At 39.2% G+C, this 18,521-nt stretch overlaps 1 protein-coding gene across 1 annotated transcript; it reads left to right on the plus strand.

Annotated features, from left to right (window-relative positions):
- The first annotated feature begins 848 nt into the window (after positions 1-848).
- On the plus strand, positions 849-18,519 carry ikbkb (inhibitor of nuclear factor kappa B kinase subunit beta). The gene is made up of 22 exons (XM_079364451.1): positions 849-1,033; positions 1,840-1,966; positions 4,142-4,236; positions 6,819-6,939; positions 7,782-7,851; positions 9,596-9,684; positions 10,716-10,805; positions 10,903-11,027; positions 11,620-11,727; positions 11,820-11,949; positions 12,161-12,355; positions 12,457-12,571; positions 13,212-13,335; positions 13,433-13,584; positions 13,766-13,827; positions 13,918-14,018; positions 14,111-14,160; positions 14,254-14,353; positions 15,742-15,889; positions 16,421-16,515; positions 16,799-16,892; positions 17,029-18,519. Exons 2-22 carry the CDS (start codon positions 1,862-1,864, stop codon positions 17,086-17,088), a joined length of 2,229 nt encoding a protein of 742 aa, XP_079220577.1. The 5' UTR covers positions 849-1,033; positions 1,840-1,861; the 3' UTR covers positions 17,089-18,519.
- Positions 18,520-18,521: the final 2 nt, after the last annotated feature.

Consider the following 18,521-nt stretch of genomic DNA (forward strand, 5'->3'; position numbering starts at 1 on the left):
TGTACTGGAGTGAGTTGCCAGTTTTTAATCCAGGAACATCACTTATCTACGCTGAAAATGTTCAAGTGCAACCTTCCACATAATAAATTGACTAGACAAAGCCCACAGAGGATCAGGGAGTATCAGACAGTCTATGTGTGTGCATCGGTCGCAGAGAATAAACGTTACCTCCTCCCGCTTGCTCATGGTTATTTTTTTGATAACATCTTGCTGTCCATCAATTTACTCAGAATCCAGTGTCAAAAATATTCAGGGGGTTGGCAGGAGAAACTTGGATGAAAAAAAATCATCTGTTTGCGTCACATGCACCTCACACTGTAAACTTCTGGAGTTTTTCCAAAGGTTTCCAAAGTGTGAAAGGAAAGTACTACTAAAAACTTTCTTCATTGAAGACACTCCAAGTAGTTCACATAAGCATAATAAACTATTTTCAATGTTCACAGACATTTATTTTGCCACTGACTTTCATTCAAATGTCTTCGTGGTTTTGTCTGCTATCTTGGCCTCCCCACCCCTCTTTGTGAAGAACCTTTGCTAATAAGAAACTCGGGAAGATTTCAGGGGCAGACTAACCTATATTTTCTGAGATTTATTTTAGGAACGTAGGCTGTGTGTGAAAACAGCTCAATTAAATTAAAACCGGTTCAAGAGGACAGGATATTTCTGTTATTTGCACAAAAAGGATTATTAGGCCTACTTATGACTGAATACAATCCACATTATTTAATAATCGAGTGGAGTTGTGTAAATTGAAATGTAGACTGGCAATGAGTCGCCCACAGCCTGAATGAGTTAGTAGAAATCATCAGCCATGCAGCAGAGCTGAGCTCGGCTCAGACTGTCGCTCTGTGGGCGGGTCTCTTCAGGTTTACAGGAAGCATGAGTATCAGGAAGTAGAAAGTTTTAGGTTTGTTGTGTCGCCAAAAATACTTCTCCATCGTTTAATATCAAACCCTGTTTAACACTTGAATAATAACGTGACCAGTGACAATACAGCACGGAAGCGCGAGACCTCTACCTGCAAGTTGTAAAGGTAGGAGAACAACAGAATTACTGCTGCGAGTGGTTGAATCATCGGTGCATGAAAATAACACGAACAAGATACGTGGTCAGGCAGTGTCAAGTGAAAGGGATTTATTATGCTTTAGTGCAGAATGTTATTATTCTTAGTCTATATAGACACAGCATGAGGCCTGATCACAGGTGTTGTTGTTTTTTTTACCTGCAGCGTTAAATGGTGACAGAGCATTGAAGTGTCTTGTTGACATGTTTACAGTAACAACATTACGACATACATTTGTGATTGCTTGTTGAACTGGATCTTTATAGATCATGTGATGTGTTTGACTATAGTTACAATGTCAAAAAGCCAACATTAAACTTTTTTTTTTCATAAGACTTCCTGACATTGACAATATCAACAGGCCTTGTGTGCCCATATTTCTTTGATTTATTTATTTATTTTATAGGTATACAACTAAGAGAAAGTTGGACCAGCGTTTTTACATTTTGAATGACAGTATAACTTTTTTGAATTTCGACACTTTTTTAAAGGAATGACCTGAAACATATCTTTGTTTTTTCTCCACTTTACCATGCCTTTCCACAGAATCTCCTAAACTTGTCTTTTGTGCACAATGCACAGGGGGAACCTAAAAGAACTACTGAACTATAGCCATGTTTTAATCAAGTGTCCCAGTATGTCAGGATAGTTTGACAGCTTGCACAACACAAGGACCCTCAAAATTGATGAACACTTTGCAGGGATTTTGTTTTGTGGTTCTGAGTGTTCTTACTAGCATTCAGTTGATTCTTTTTTTGTTGTTGCATTAATTGTAGCTGAGGACTGTCAGGTGAGGCCATGAGCCGGGCTCCTCTACAGCAGCCGCAGAGCTGTGGACAGTGGGAGCTGAAGGAGCGTCTGGGGACTGGAGGCTTTGGAAATGTCACAAAATGGCAAAATAAGGTACCTAGTCCAGACGCTTAAACACACTTAATGATTGTTTGTGACTAGGGCTTGATAGTAGACTGCATACAGAGAACTTGAACTGAGGATGTTTAATATTCATCAGAATCAGAATCATTTTTTATTGCCAAGTACATTTACATATATGAGTTATTTGACATGGTGCATTAGTGCGAGAGCACGCCAACACACCATCTATGGCGCCATCTTCATTAATAATAAAAAACGATTAAAACATTTTTTTAGAATATGAAATTCTTTACTAGTTATTATGCTGATATTTCCTGTATCAACATTGATAACACCATCAGTGCTTTTAAATGAAAGTGTTAAAATCTGTTGTCTTAAATGTAAAAAAAAAAAAATGGATTTACTTATCAATAACAAAAACATATAAAAACCCTGTGATAAAAAAGAGCATCTTTGGATTCATGATCAGCTCCTCACCTGAACCTTTTCATGTTAAAAGGATTACAAATTCAATTAAAAAAACATTGTTTGTCCCTGGTGGGAAATTGAAATGGAAGAGACCTGGTAGCTGTCTGCTTTACTCACCTATAGGCCTAATATAAAGAGTTTCTGTTGTAATGACATCACTTTAAGTCACAGGATGAGAGAACTGTAGAGATTCATCCTTTACAAAAAGAACACTTTGGGGATACGAACACGCCTGCTTAGTGGGCCTTCCTCTTCCTCTGTTTGAACCTTAGTTGAGTTACTCACACTCACTGATGGAGCCGCTTTAGAGCTGGCCTGGAGCCAGGCAGCTTCAATATGTGAACAAATATAAACTAGTGACAAACAGGTCAGGAACTGTAATAATGGACTTGAGGAAATTATCTCTCTGAAATACATTTTAAAGAAGCAGCATTAAGATGAATAGACTTGTTAATTTGATTCATTTCTGTATACAGTTGTCAACAAATCAGCGTTGAAGAGTGAATGATGCATGTTAAAAAATAATTAGTAATCATCAGTGCTGCTAGGGTTAAAGAAGCCATGGGAAAAGCAGGCGGAAGTGATTTAACTGAAGAGGGCGCTGCTGGGGCTGCTGCTCCGATGACTACACTTCCTCGATGGGAAATGTCCCTGAAAAAGGACAATATTGCGGACTATTCTTAGTTCACTGAGGAAATAATGCGAAGAGGGCTGGGTGCCATTTCCGTGATGATGCCATGAGAAACTGGAAGTGAGATGCACCTTTGTTGGTCATCGTTTCTGCCAGCTCTATGTGTTTGTACAAAAAAGTCAGTAAAGCACACACATCTTTTAGAAGGTTCAAAAGCTGGACCAAAAAGCATCAAATATAGAAAAAAGTCCACACACCAGAAGTTGCTCCAGTAAATTAATCTGAATGGACTCGTGTTATGTTTCGGGTCCTCGCCCTTCATCAGGTATTGTGTCACCAAGCATTCAGGGTGAGAATCACAGGATTGCTCACGATATGACATGGCCCACAATAATGATCATCTCACAGTACAGCGATTCTGTATTAATTGATTTATTGCAAAACAGTCATATTCATCATTCATCTGATAAACTGAAGAATATAAATGTCCCTAAGATGTAAAGTGTGGGATTCATGTATTTATTCACTAAGTTAGTGTCAGTTTCACCTCTTATCATTCTTCATCTCTTTACTTGGACTGCACCGTTCTCTTTTTTTGTCCTTGTTTTTCCTGCTGTAAACTTCTTCTATGACGAATCGTCTTTTGTTTACGTTAACCCGTATTCATGTCATACAGTAAGTGCCATCATTAGGAAGTTTAGTGATGCAGTGAGTCACATTGGCAGAGAAATCTGAGAGTGTGTATTTTATTTTGAATCAATGTTTGGGTCCAGCTGTTTGATAATTGTATCTCCTACCCAGCATGTTGTGACGTAGTTTGTACCTCCAGGTTAGGTTTGGACATTTATGTTATCTTACGTTTTCTCAACCAACCATTTCATATGTGACGGACCCAATAACTATTAAGATGGAGAAATGTAACATCAATTCCTGCATACTGTATGAGGAGTACTTTGTTGTGTTTAATCTTCTTTTCTTTTTTTAGTAGTAGTAATTACATGCAACTTTCAATATTAACATTAACTTCCCCATGTGGGGCAGTTTTTGTAAAGAACTTAAACAGATTGATGCATTTATACTGTACATGTGTGTTTATGTTTTTTCAGGACACAGAGGAGCAGATCGCTGTAAAGCAGTGCCGTCAGGAGCTAAGTGAGAGAAACAAAGAAAGATGGTGTCTGGAGATCCAGATCATGAAGAAGTCAGTTTCCCTCTTTAATGCATTCTTTTACTTGATATGTTTTGTTTTTGTATTCTGACAAGAAATCACTCCATGTGAAGGCTTTTGTCCTTATAATATCTGTTTTTATAAGCTTGTGTAACTTTGGCACCATAACCGTCCCCTGAAGCAAATTATTATTCTTTTTCTGCCAGTTTGTCTTTTAAAAAAGGATCACATTGAACATAAAGACAACACACATAGAAAAGAGGAGGATGACTTCTAAAAAGGATGTAAGGTGCAAACAAATGTACACTAAAATTAAAAACTGAACTGATGGTAGATATTTATAGTTGAACAGATCACACTATGAGGATGGGCAGGCTGCTGAACGAAAGGCAGGGAAGGGAATTTCCTCCAGATACACTTTTTAAGTTTTTGGTTGAAATTGTCTTCATGTCCTGACAGTAATTAAGATGTGCTCTGAAAAAGGAACAAAGAAAATGTGTATTCTGTAGCAGCTGTGAGCCGGTAAAAATGTCGACCAATGTCGGATGATGGTTCTTTTTTTATCAACCAATCAAGCCTCTCTTCGCCATGCGTGCACGAGCATGAGCTGAAATCTGAGTGTGATACTCACAGATGAGTCATTTAACACAATGTGAACGGATTTGCATAAATCATTGAAGTACCTCAGATTTCCTGCCTCATCATTGTCGGAGTCTATGGGCACTTTCCCTGCCTTTCAGAAGGCTACTAAGTTAATTAATATTTTAGGGACAAAGCTCTAAGATTTGTTAGCAGAGCAAATAAATCGTTTGTCAAATAATGGATTTCTTAGGTAATAAACCATGTAATAAGCTGGACAATGCATATTTAATTTACTAAACATTATCCCTTACAACATATTGTAATGTTCTGTTCAATGAAGAAAGTGACTTTTTTTTCCTTAACATTTATTTAAGCAGGAAAGAAAAACTCATCCAGTGATGTGGCACTGCAGATGTTTTATATTGATGCAAAACATGCAGGTGATTTCCCAGGTTTTGTTTTGCCTTGTTCATTTAAGCTTCTTCTTGGTTTTAGAGTAAAGTTTTCAGTTGGACTCGTTGTGACTCATCGATGTGCATTCCATTACGAGCTTCGTGCTCATGAGTTTGACGTGCGTCTGTTATTTATCCGTGTGTTTCACAAGTTTTCTAAATCTAAAAAAAGATTTTCAGAATCCTTAAATAGTGAAAAAGAAATGACACAATCCATTAAATAATTAGAGTACTCTGGAAGTTTGGGTTATTTTGGTGTGTTGGTGGTTTTGTGACAGGATGATGTGCCGCCTCCTCATTTGGTTCTGCTTTTAAGTATGTTTCATTTCCACACGTCTGTTTTCATGCGTGTGTGTGTGTGTGTGTGTGTGTGTGTGTGTGTGTGTGTGTTTGGTTATTTGCTGGTGCAAGCATAAAAACCTTTTTTTTTTCCCTTATCCCAGTTTAACAAGTGTGTTGTTTTCAGACAGACATGGTCACAACCACAACCCTCCGTGCGCCCACGCAAGCTCATGGAGAAACCACAGGGCAGGCACAGGCCTACATGTCAGCCTACAAATATATTATCAAAGCTACTTAACACAGATGTTCAGACGCGTGTGTGCTGAAAAACACATCACTTTGGAAATGTTTAACATTTCTGATTGGTTAATGAAACTTGTCCTATATTCATTTTTCATTTGCTGAATGTTTTAATTTAAAATATGTTTATCATTATATTATCTTTGTGATAAATACTTGATGTCTCACTCTTCTTCCGCTCAAATTGTTTGTGGAAAAGTAAAAGTGCAGCAGAACAAAGAAAGATCCCGATAATACAAAACACTGACTTGATTGTTCGGATAATGTTAGTTTGCTTGAGCTAAAGGTTTAGGGTTAGGGTTAAAGACGTGATTCTTGTGACGACTATTCTCTGTCTCATGCTGTTGTAGCTGTAATAACACTGACTACATGTTGGACAATGTTTTGGTTCCAGTGAAATTCACCTTCCCGGCCAATCTGGTTTCAACTTGTACAATTTCCCCCCTTTTGTTTTTTTTTTAGAAGTTCCTGATCCTGTGATAATCTGAGACAGATTGTTTCAGTCTAAACCACAAAGAATGAGAATCAGAGAAAGTTAAAGAGCGTGTTGCAGATAAGAGGGAGTGTGAGGAGAAAAGGTTATGTAATCAATTTTAAAGGCGGTTTATTATCTAATAAAAAGTTTTGCGATTTAGTAAGAAAGAAGGAATGTTTTCTGTCTTTGGTGGAGGAGAGATGCAAGATTCAAGTTTATATCTCTGACAGATGTGATGCTGCTTCATCCAGAAAATCTAATGTATCTGGTCATCACTGATTAAGGTTTAAGATTTGACTCTTTATTGTTATTGTTGTCTGTCATAGACGACAAGACAGCAAAGCATCTCGCCGAGCAACACCGTGCTAATAGTTAAAGGTTAATGGGTTAGCATCTAGTGTTGGTCTGGACTGGATTTCCTTTCTTCCCAGTACTCGTCTTTGATTAGATACATTTCAACACCTGTTAAACAAATATATTGAGCAGCCACACTGACTGTTTTCTGCTCATCTTAACTCACTCAGGTTGGAACATGTCAACGTTGTTGCAGCCAGAGAGGTCCCTGAAGAAATGAAGAAACTGGTGGCTCCCAATCACCCACCACTGCTGGCCATGGAGTACTGCCAGGGAGGAGATCTGAGAAAGGTAAAAGTGCCAGTAGGCTATGTGTGTTAGGACTCTGGGTTTGAGCCCAGAGACAAAGTGCTTATCACAGTTAGTTAATGTCAACAAGGGAGGGATTCTGCCTTTTGAGCCATCTCTCCAAAACAAATCAGAAAGTATTTGAATCAACCGAAAGCATCTCTTGAGCTCAAACTAAAAAATAGTAATTGACTCTTTGATTTGTACAGTTCAACAATCACGCAGCATTTTGCAGTTGCACGTCTTCGGGGGAAGAGATCGAGAGCAGTTTTTATTTGTAACCATCTTGAGTGTGCAGCCAGAGGCGATGGGCCATGTTGGCACCAGGAGGGAGAGGAGGGGGACTGCCAACAATCATGAACCACAGTGTCATGAAATTTTCAAAGCATCCCAGATGGTCAAAAACTAAGCAGCCGCATTGGGGGCAGATGGAGCGGTTAGTTTGGGACAGAGAGCGGAAAACTAAACTGTCCTCTTTTTTTCAGATCTGCCACAATTTTACAGTATTACACTGTTCCAAATATACAGTTTAAAGCCACACGAATTATTGACGCCAGCAAGAAAGGATTTGATCTGTCAATGTGCACATTTTTAAAAGAGAAGAATTGAGTTGCATTTGTCCTTGAATCTAATCCTGATTATGACCCCTAACGTTTGTCCGATCCACAATATAATGCATAATGTAGTAAATGGAAAATAGTTCCTTTACAGAAGAATAGTTGTGTTACATTAAAAATAAAAACAGATGAATGAAGCCTTTTCAAAAACCCTTTCATCTTGTATTAGTTTCCTCCCATAGTCGACGTCATGTAAGTATCAGGTGTCCGTGTCTGTGCTCTCTGCAGTATCTGAACCTCCTGGAGAACTGCTGTGGAATGAGGGAGGGCTCTGTCCTGATTCTGCTATGTGACATCTGTGAGTATCACACTCAGTTCACTGCTTCTCCTGTTACATCTGAAACTATGAGAGGGGTAGACTGATTGTGCGATGGGGTGAGCTGGCAGCGTTTCCTGTTGTATAAAGGAAACGGTCGTGGTGGTGACCAGTATCATGATGTCATCAATGACCCTAAACCACCAACCTCTTAGTCACCATGGTGATGGCACACTAATACTGAGGCCTTACGTCAACGGTCGGACACTCACACTGCGTCACATAAAGTACAAATCATTGCATTAATTGCACATTGTTTATGAAACACGACGTGTTCGAGAGAGAGAGGACACTTATGTAATGGATCGCTTATATCTAAAGTTGTGTAAAGATTTAAACACAAACACACACGGACACTCCCTCTTCCTGCTACCCACTGGTGGATGTTTCCTGATAATGAGTGATCCCCTTTAAAGTCCAGCACAGGCGAGAGTAAAGATACAGGCATGCACACAAACACATTAACGTGCTCAAAGGTTATGAGTTCCGCTTCTTTGATCACGCCTCTCCAGCACTAGTCACACTTTGACTCAGAGGTAAAGTTACATGTGCGTTTCAGATGTAAGCTCAAACCAAACTCTTTCATTCAGTTCCTGCAGATTAAACGTGTTAGAATGTAAACACGGGTCTAAACCTCTTATGGATCTTGTTAAAGAATTGCATAACACCAGCATGTTCATCTCAGGCTGTTCATCTCAAGCCTGTAAAACATGTGAGCTCATCCAACAGTGATCTCACATGAACCTCAAGTGCACCTGTATATCACTGCTGCGAGGTGAGAAGATGAACACCTGATGGTCAACAAAAACGCAAGAATTAAAGGGATTTAAAAAAAATGTACTTAAAAAATAATGTTTTTTTCTTTTTTTAATCTGCCTTTTACTTGATTATGTTTTGGTAAGTAAAAATGAACATGAACTTATTTTTTTATTATTTTTTTTGACTTAAGTTTATGGGAGTATTTTTTTCTGACATTTAAAAAAAAGCTTACCACTCGTATCTGTGCTCTTTTCCAGAAAAGGCTTGCTTCTTTATCTTGAATGCATTTGAGAGTAATTATCAAGTATTTTATACAAATTTTGACTAATTTGTAGGGGTCTGTAAAATAACTACAGTTAAGGGTGGATGTACATCAATCATAGAGAAACATACGATTTGGAATGCAACCAGAGACTTAAAAATGGCAGTGCCACTTGAGGCAGTGACAGATGGTAGTGAAGACTTGATGAAAATCGCCTGGTGTAAGAAAGAAGTCAGCCTATTAGACCTCTGTAACCTGGTCTGTATGTCAGCTTGAGGCAAGAGTGAAGAGGCTCGCTCAGCTGCTGTTAGTGGTCATGAGATGTGACAAACATGCTTGGAAACAACAAGGCGACATTTCTTGTTTGGTCATTTTGACCTTGATTGTTTCACTTGTCTTTTTGTTTGTCATGAGTTCACAGTCAGGAACTCATCCCGAACTCATAATTCTTAAACATCGGCCTGCAGAATAGGAGTAAGCCTCGAGTCTTTGCATCATACTCTACTATTCTCCTGGCTCTTATTATCTTTTCATTTCATAGCTTTATTGAAAGGACTGTAGAGAGCGACAGGAAGTACTGGGAGGAGAGAGTGACAGTAGACATGCTGCCAATGCCTGCAGCCTCTGTACACAGGCTGCATGATCAAACTGCTGAGCCAAACCAGCATCGCTCTCATTCTCTTTTTCTATACTTTGTCACTCCAGCCTCGGCACTCACCTACCTCCACAACAAGAGGATCATCCACAGAGACCTGAAACCAGAAAACATTGTGCTGCAGCAGGGAGAGAAAAGAGTGAGTTAAAAACACTGAACAGTCTTGTTATGACAAATAAACCCAAACCACAACAAAGAGGGGAGGTTTGTGTGCGGCTTCTGTGGGATAAGTACAGGAGTCTCGTCTCTCTCACGGCCTCTTGTTTTCCCTCACGAGCCGAACAAAACTCTGCTGCAAAATGAGTATATCATTTGTGGAACTTAATTATTTTACTTTTAGTTTACTTTTAGTTAAAAAAACCATTTGAATGAACTTGTTTTGAAAATGCAAATTGGGCCTCCCATTATTTTATTCTGTATCAAAGAAAAACATCATGTTTTTATCCAGCCTGCAAAACTCTGTAAGTTAAAGAATACTGTATAAATGAGCCCAGACATATTAAAGAGGTTGTATACTCATGTTGATGCACACTGCGGTGTTTATAGACAGTGTACCAGCCATTGTGATCTATACTAAGTTTATAGTTTTGCATGAAGACTTGTTTTTGACAGACTGCAGGAACAGTTTTTTGGCTCAGAAGTCTTTTAAGACAAAAATAAGTTGAAAACAAAAATTGATTGAAGCATTTTCATTTTCCTTTTCTTATTTGTTGATGAGCCTTTTAGGTTTTTAAGAATAGCTAGATAAACTGGAGGAATAGACTATCTATAATTTATTGTGACTATTATTGTGTTTTTATTATGTTTAAATGTACAGCACCTTGGGTCGTTTTTAAATGTGATTTATAAATCGTAATCGTATCTGATCTATACAGTTAAAAATGAGCAGCTGGTTAGCATAGCGTGGCATGAGCGACTGGAAACAACAGCTCTATCAGACACACAATACCACTATCAGCACCTTTAAAGCTAACCATCTATCATGTTAAATAGTCTTAATTTAATCCTATAAAATAAAAAGTCTAGAAACAACTTTTTATTTTCTTAGACACTAATAGTGACCGGTTAACCTATCAGAGTTTTTTCATTTTCTCTTCTCTGTCTTTTGTAATTATAAAAGAAAATGTGCCGCTAACTCTTATTATTCTTTCCCACTTTTCTTAACATTAGCTGATTCATAAGATTATTGATCTCGGCTACGCTAAAGAGTTGGACCAGAGCAGCCTCTGCGTCTCGTTTGTTGGGACGCTTCAGTACTTGGTAAGTGTTTAAACACAGCTGGAAGCATTTTCACACATGATGTTGTCCTTATTTCATATGCAGATACAGCTGGACTTGTTTTTCTGTCTGTTTTCAGGCTCCAGAGCTCATAGAGAGACAGAAGTACACGGTCAAAGTGGACTACTGGAGCTTCGGCACTTTGGTGTTTGAGTGTATCACAGGATTTCGTCCTTTCTTACCAACCTGGCAACCTGTCCCTTGGTAGTAACACCTCTTTAAAAGTTCCAATCCAAGTTTGTGATCTCTTCAAATACCACAAAAGTCACGATGAAGCCGAGTCATGTTTTCTGACCTAGTTTGAAGATGATGCAGGACAGAAATTCCACGATTTCATTTTCTCTAAAATCTCCTACGCTACTTTTTCCCTTCTGCTCTTGTGTGACTAGTCACTCTAGTCTGGCTTTTGCAAAATGAGCCTAACAGTGGCACTGACATTGAATGGTTCCTCATGATAAGCTTCATCCCAAATAAATATTAATGTTACGTGGCTGGATTGTAACCCACAAGGAGTATAGAAATAAACAGGGGTGGCTAAAGAAAAGAATTGCAGGAAATGTGAGTTGTGCCAACATCAATGCCCTTAGTGCCTTGTTAATATGATGAATGAAAGCTATGAAAGTCAAGAGGGATCCTTGTGACATTATGGAAAAATACTGCTTTGTTATTGCGGAAAATCGGGTTCAGTTTCTTGGTGCTTGACTCGCACTGTTTGCATGTCACTATTAACGACGTTTGGAGCAAACCTTTTTATATGTGACTTACAATCCATTGAATCCAAGTGTATCTTTTTAAGGCACAACAAACTGAGGCTGAAACAGGATGATGATATTGTCGTCTACGAGGACCTCTCAGGAGAAGTGCGTTACTCCAAACATGTGCCCCAGCCCAACAACCTCAACAGGTGATTTTCTCTGTGACTCTGACACACTCACACACAAAACAATGCTCCTTAAATATTCACATTATCTCAGTCTAATGTTTGTGGTTTAACAGTCTGTTACTAGAGAAACTGGAGAGGTGGCTGCAGTTGATGTTAAAGTGGTCTCCTCAGGAGAGAGGCATAGACCCCGATGCAACACCCAGCAACTGCTTCTCCCAGCTGGATGTCATACTGCAGCTGAAGGTGCATCATGTCTTTCACTTATTATGTCCTCTTTGTCTCATTTTTCTTCCTTTTGTTGAACATTGCTGGCCTGATGTAGACACATAATAAATTAATATTTCAAACTTCCAAAGGCCTGAAGCACTACATCACAGTTTTAATATTAATTTGGGTTTTACACTTTGACTTGTTTCTTCTTCAACGTGTTTGGCTCCTCTTCTTTTTCCCTCAGCTGGTTCACGTCCTGAACATGATGTCGGCTAAGATCCTGACATACTCGGTCTCAGAGGACGAGACAGTGGCAAATCTGCAGTCGAGGATCGAAAAGGACACCAGCATCCCTGCAGCCAATCAGGAGCTGCTGCTGGAGGCGGGGATCGCTCTGGAGCCTCAAGGGCGGGCCACCCAGTGTGCCATAGATTACTCAGTAATCATAACATAAACACCACATACACACAATACCTTCTGAAGCATATTGTGTTAATGTGCTGAGGCTTTAATGTGTGTTATCATTGTCCTCCTTTGTAGGAGATAGACGGCCGACGGACAGACCTGCCTCTGGTCTTCCTGTTTGATCGCTCCTCCTGCAGCTATGAACCTCAGTTTGCTCCTCGCACCCTGCCGGAAAACATCCGCTTTGTCCGTGAGTAATCCTTGAGAAGCAAACAATATATAAGTACTATCATTTACTTTTCAAGCTTTCAGTCCTTTTTTTAAAGATCATTTTTTCTGTCTTTTTTGGAGAGACAGGACAGTGAGTAGAGTTAGAAATCAGATCCAGAGAGAGAGAGAGGCTCGGGATGATATGCGAGAAAGAAGCCACTCATTGGATTCGAACCCAGGCTGCCTATTTCCCTGATGTCAGCCTCTGGACATGGGGTGCACAAGCAAACCACAAGTCCACCAGCGCCCCTAGCTTACTTTAATTTTTTTTATCTTCGGTACATTTCAGTCAAATCTTCCTTATCTTCCTTAAAACGTTATGCTTAACCCAGTATACAGTATTCAAACAATATCCTCCACTCTCTTTGTTAAATAAAAACATTTACAGACTGATGACAAGGACCCATTTTGTTCTGAAAGTTTACCACCACAAATCAGCACTCACATTTATCACAAACTTTATCTATAAAGAGAAAGAAACATGATGTGTGTATTTGCCCTACAAGCTTATTTCTCTGCAAGAGTAGAACAAAGTGTTGAGAGAGAAAAAAACGTGACTGAATGACTGAATTGCATAACATGTTTTTGTCTGACTGTGTGTGTGACCGTCCTTCTCACAGAAAAGGACCCCAAACACGTTCTGCTTTACAGCCCCCTGAGGAGGACTTGCGGTCAGGCGTGGCACACCATCCGCTCTCTGAAAGAGGACTGGCAGAGACTGCAGCAGGGACAGAAAGCTGCCATGTAGGACACACTGTACAAAACATACACAAACTTCTACACATATTATACATGTGCTTCAAAGCTGGTTAAGAAAATAGATTCTACATCTCTCTTTCAGCATGAGCCTGCTGAGACACAACTCCTCGCTGTCCAAACAGAAGAATGAGATGGTGTCCATGTATCAGAGACTCATGGCCAAGCTGGACTTCTTCATCACCAGCATTCACGTAGACATGGACAAATACCAGGAGCAGACAGCCAATGGGATCGGTACTGTGTCACGAAAACATGTTTGTAGATAGCCGGAAATGTACTCTACAGCTATGTTTAATCTGTCCTTAAATCGTAATTATTTATGACTTAGTTTGGTTGTGATGTTTACTTCAGGTGGACAACACACATCTGGAACTGTTTATCTTGCTCTTTACTAATGTTAACCTTTTACATTTAGCGTCAGAGAAACTCCTTGGCGTGTGGAGGGAGATGGAGCAAAAAGCTGTCAGCTATGATCAGGTAGAGAAGAGTGGGTTTTTGCATATTTGTCTGTCTGTGTGATTTAAAAAAAACAAACAAAAAAAAAACAAACTGTGTGGTTGTTTTAAGGCCAAGGTAAACGAACTGGAGGAGGAGATGATGCATCTGCAGCAGGACATAGTGGATGTGCAGAGGCAGCCGTGGAGGAGTGGAGAAGCTTTAGACACACTGTAAGTCTGAACCGAACTTCGCTGTAAGAACTGCTCTCATGGTTCCTTTAATGATCATGGTGTCATGCTCTGTTTACCTTCTTGTTCCTCAGTGAGGGGAAAGCCATGGAACTGATCCGCAAACTCAGAGAGAAACCTCGAGGTCTGGACCGCATGCATCTGTTCATTTCTTACCTAGCCCCTCGTGATGGAGTTTCCATATGAAAATAAACTTTCTTTTCCTTCCCCTGTTCAGACCAGAGGTGTCCAGGGGACAGTCAGGAGGTGGTGCGACTGGTCCTTCAGGCAGTGCAGTTCTATGAAAGGAAACTAAGAGACTTCTACACACACCTCAGGTACCGCACACACTAAGCAGTTACCCAGGGAATAATTGCTTCTGTATAATAATGAAGCATAAGTCATAAGTTGTTGTTATGACTCCATCAGTCATAGAGAGCGACATAGAGAGTTTGCATTAACAACTTGAATCAGACACTTTTTTGTTGTCATTACTGTCTTACTATTAACCCAGTGGACATTTCTCTTCTTAAAACATGTGAAAAGATGTTCAAAACTGAACGTTTTTTTAAATATCTAGAATTCATCTATATTGAGACCTACCTTTTTACTTACAAATGTATGACATTCACTACATGTTAAATGTACAATGGTTAAAACGATGGGGCTTGACTGGACTGACCCAATCTCACCCTGTTTTCAACCAAATGTTTAACGTTGAAATTGTTGTTAGTGCTCGTTGAGTAATACATACAATACACAATTGATCAATTTCCCAAAGGACGTGCCCATTTCAATTATATCTACCTTTGTCTGTTTTTTACTCTTTGCCACAATATTTTGCGCCAACATATTTTGATTTCCGTGCTGCGACCAACTGTATCATCTCCAAAGCTGGGCAGAGGAGCAGTAATTAAAGACTCTGCACACCCACACTGTTCACTGATGTCAATGCTGCCGTGTCGTCAGAAGTTAAAACTTTCCGGTAGAAATGTTCAACTTCCAACTTTAAAGAGTCCCAGGAGCAGTTCTAAAACTCGTGCGAAAACAAACTGATGTTTGGAGGCAAGTGTACACACACTTCAGTTATAAACAATGCAGCCTCCTTGGAAATATAAACGACGCATTCAGAGGACGAAAAAAATAAGCAAATTAGGAAACAACTTCCTTATTAGGAAGTGGAGTGATGGAATACGATTATAGACGTGTCACAGCAGGCAAAAAAAGATGAGCACAAGCTTTACAAAAAATGTTCATGTATAAAACAGACAACACCAGCAACCTTCCCTGGTACTTGTTCTGTGACAGCCTATTGGGACACTGAATTATTTATGTTCTATAAAGGTATTAATCATGTCTGTGTATTTCCCTGTATGACACGACTGCACTTAAAGAGAATGCAACATTATATTTATATCATAAGAATTTAGACACACACTGTCCAAAGAAGATTTAAAATCAGTCCATACACACTCATGCCGATGACATAATAACATTTACAGCTGTATTATGATGGCTAAGTGTAATGTGACACATTCATAACACTTAATAACACTTACAGAAAAGTAACAGTTGTGTAAAAAGTCACATCCTTGCATGAATGAACTTCACTTGTTTTTAGAATAAGCCTTCCTGTCTGCGGTTACTTTAGCCTCATTGTCATTCAAATATGGCTCATGGTTTCAATGCTCTATGTGGATCATTATTGTTGTGTGTGAATATGCAGTAAGACCGCCGTGTGCCGTCAGCGTGTGATGGAGCTGCTGCCCAAGGTGGAGGGAGTGGTTCAGAGGATGGCCGAGAGCGAGCAGGCGCTGATGAGTCTGCAGGAGAGGAGACAGAGGGAGCTGTGGAACCTGCTCAAAGTCGCCTGTGTGAGCACTCTCACACTGCAGACACTTGTTTTACTTTGTGTTGTATATAATCAAAGTAAATATATGTCATTGAAATGAAAACATCGAACGGCTTTATAATGCACCGGGCTTTACTAAGAGGACAATTTGGCTGTCATGGCTTCATCCCGATCGAATTTCTTCATATTCAACACATTGATCGGTCTTCATTCGTTTTCAATTCATAAATGTCATGTAAATAAAATGTTACTATCATCCTCTTCCATAAACAAATTACACAAATAACTTCAAGTAAAGTATCACTCAAAGAAAAGCCTGGATGATTCAATACCAGAACTTTTTTTTTTTTTTTTTTTAAACGAAGGAAGTTCAAGCCACAAATTATAGTCATACAGTAGCAGGAGGTGGTTCGGTTGAATTCACCTTGTTCCAAAAAATACTGTTAAAGTTCAACAAAGCAAACGCCAATAGCCCGTCATAAAATCAGAACATCTTGTTACTTCCTCTAAAAAATCAGGTGCCGTGCTGAGTTCATCTTCTTGTTTTGTGCAGAGTAAAATTCCCAGTCCAGTGAGTGGAACTCCTGATGGTTTACGAACCCCATCTTCAGGGACCCTACTGACCCCAAGACACAGCTTACAGCAGTTGTAAGGGCACACACACACACACACACACACACACACACACACACACACACACACACACACACTCTCAATATAGTGAATAGTGAGGCGGACAGGGACTGACAGAGGGAAAGGGATGGACAGCAACAAAATAAAATGAGAGCAGATAAGCAGCTTGTCCATATTCTATGGGAAAGATATTATCAGAACCTTTCAGTAGGCACATACATATCAGGTGTTTACACAGATGAACTATTATCAAATGTGTGGGCATCATCTTCATGAATCACTGTGGGTGTGTCTGCAGTGACGAGTCTCTGGTGGAGGAGAGCAGGACGTTTGAGAGTCGACTCCAGAGTTTACTGCATGACACCATCCAGGAGTCAGAGAGCAGTATGGAGGTACACTCACACACACTTGCACACACGTGTGGTTCTGACGTCAAACAGATGTCTCATGTGGTTTGTAGTTTTTCTCTGTTGACTGGTTAATCACAATGGCAATAAAAAGAAAACACCTTTTTTAATTTTGTCCCAGATGTTAAGCGAATGGACGTGGATGCATGGCGGACAGAATTTCTCCAGTGACCTTTCCTAAATCAAGTTCTTTCTCTTTGCTTACATGTGGTACTCTACTGCCTCAGTGTGGACAGTAGGTAGTGACTGCTTTGTTAAAGAAGGGGAATGCAGTAACAAATGCTGGCTCATCCTTTCTAACCAATGAAAGGAGACGGTACTCTCACCACTGCAGTAGGAATTCAAAAGCCAACCTGTTTCATACATTTATCTCTGAACAGGATTGACATCAGGGGACTTTATTAAAGATGGTCTGTAGTTATGTAGTAGTTACCCTTGTGTTACAATAATAAAGATAGTAACGGAAAGAAAACATGATGTAAAGAAAATAGGAACATATCTTCTTTATAAGAGGAACGGGAGCTGCCAGCAGAGAATGATGTACACAATCTGAAAAAATAAATCTCCTTTTAAAAGTGTCCTTAGAACAGCTGTTACTCAAGTGAATAACTGAGAGTTCATGAATGTAAATGTTTAGCCCAAAGAAATAACTTGCATTGTGTTAAAATTGATATATTTTAGGTTTCATCGGTTTTATATGCTGCACCTAAATGTAATAATTCAAGACGATTTTATAGATACCTCTGTTATGAATCTAAATATATTGTGTGTGTACATTTCTGTCACTGAAACTTTTTTCAATGCAAATTGTTTTTAGAAGAAAGTAAATGAATGATCTTTACAACTGTTCTTGGACCGTTTTGACTGTACGCTGCGTCACAGTGTGAATTTCTTATTGTTTGATACTTCATAAAAATTGCATGATGGTTTGGACATAACAATAGATCATTTTAAAACATGGTGCTGTGAAGCTCCCTGTCATAATAGCTGGTGATTTAAAGCTTATAATGTTGAATTTAAGTTTGAACTGTCAGGTAATTAGTCTGTAGTAAGTAGTACAATAAGTTACAGCAATCATTTCCATGGTTAAAAACAATGCAAACATATTGTTGTACTCTCTTGACGTGGTGTAAGAAGAGTTGATTATTTATGGTCGAATCCTTTATTTTGAAACATTTCCCTCTTATTCTGAAACAATGCAAGACTGCCTTTATGGATTCTGATAATCAGTGAACATGACTTTAAAACTAATCATGAAGACAAATGTAATGCTAGTTCTTTCCTCCTCCTTCGTTATATTCAAGCTCTGAGTGCTTGAGCATTCGTTCGGCTGCGTCAGCTACTGGAGGTAGTCTTTACTATCTTTATTTTACACAAAGTTATGGGAAATTGTACAGATGGCCTGTCTGTCCTATAGTTGTCCATTTGTTAATGATCGTTGCCCTCAGAGCTTTAATACCACCATACATGATCATGTGAGACATTTTGATCATAGTTTTCAAAACAAAACTGATTTTTATCTTCGATTCATCCACTTTTTCTCAGGACAGGTTTTCCTCTCCTTGTAGCATTTTTTTGTCAACAAAAATATAAAATAAAAAAGTCCACTTCATG

This window comes from Symphodus melops (assembly GCF_947650265.1).
Source record: "Symphodus melops genome assembly, chromosome: 1".
In the NCBI taxonomy this organism is placed as follows: Eukaryota; Metazoa; Chordata; class Actinopteri; order Labriformes; family Labridae; genus Symphodus; species Symphodus melops.

Excerpts from the sequence above, each read along its gene's own strand:
- ikbkb (XM_079364451.1), top strand. The coding sequence starts at position 1,862 with ATGAGCCGGGCTCCTCTACAGCAGCCGCAGAGCTGTGGACAGTGGGAG. Across the intron at positions 9,685-10,715 it reads TGCAGCAGGGAGAGAAAAGA|CTGATTCATAAGATTATTGA; the intron begins GTGAGTTAAAAA and ends TCTTAACATTAG. Across the intron at positions 11,028-11,619 it reads ACCTGGCAACCTGTCCCTTG|GCACAACAAACTGAGGCTGA; the intron begins GTAGTAACACCT and ends TATCTTTTTAAG.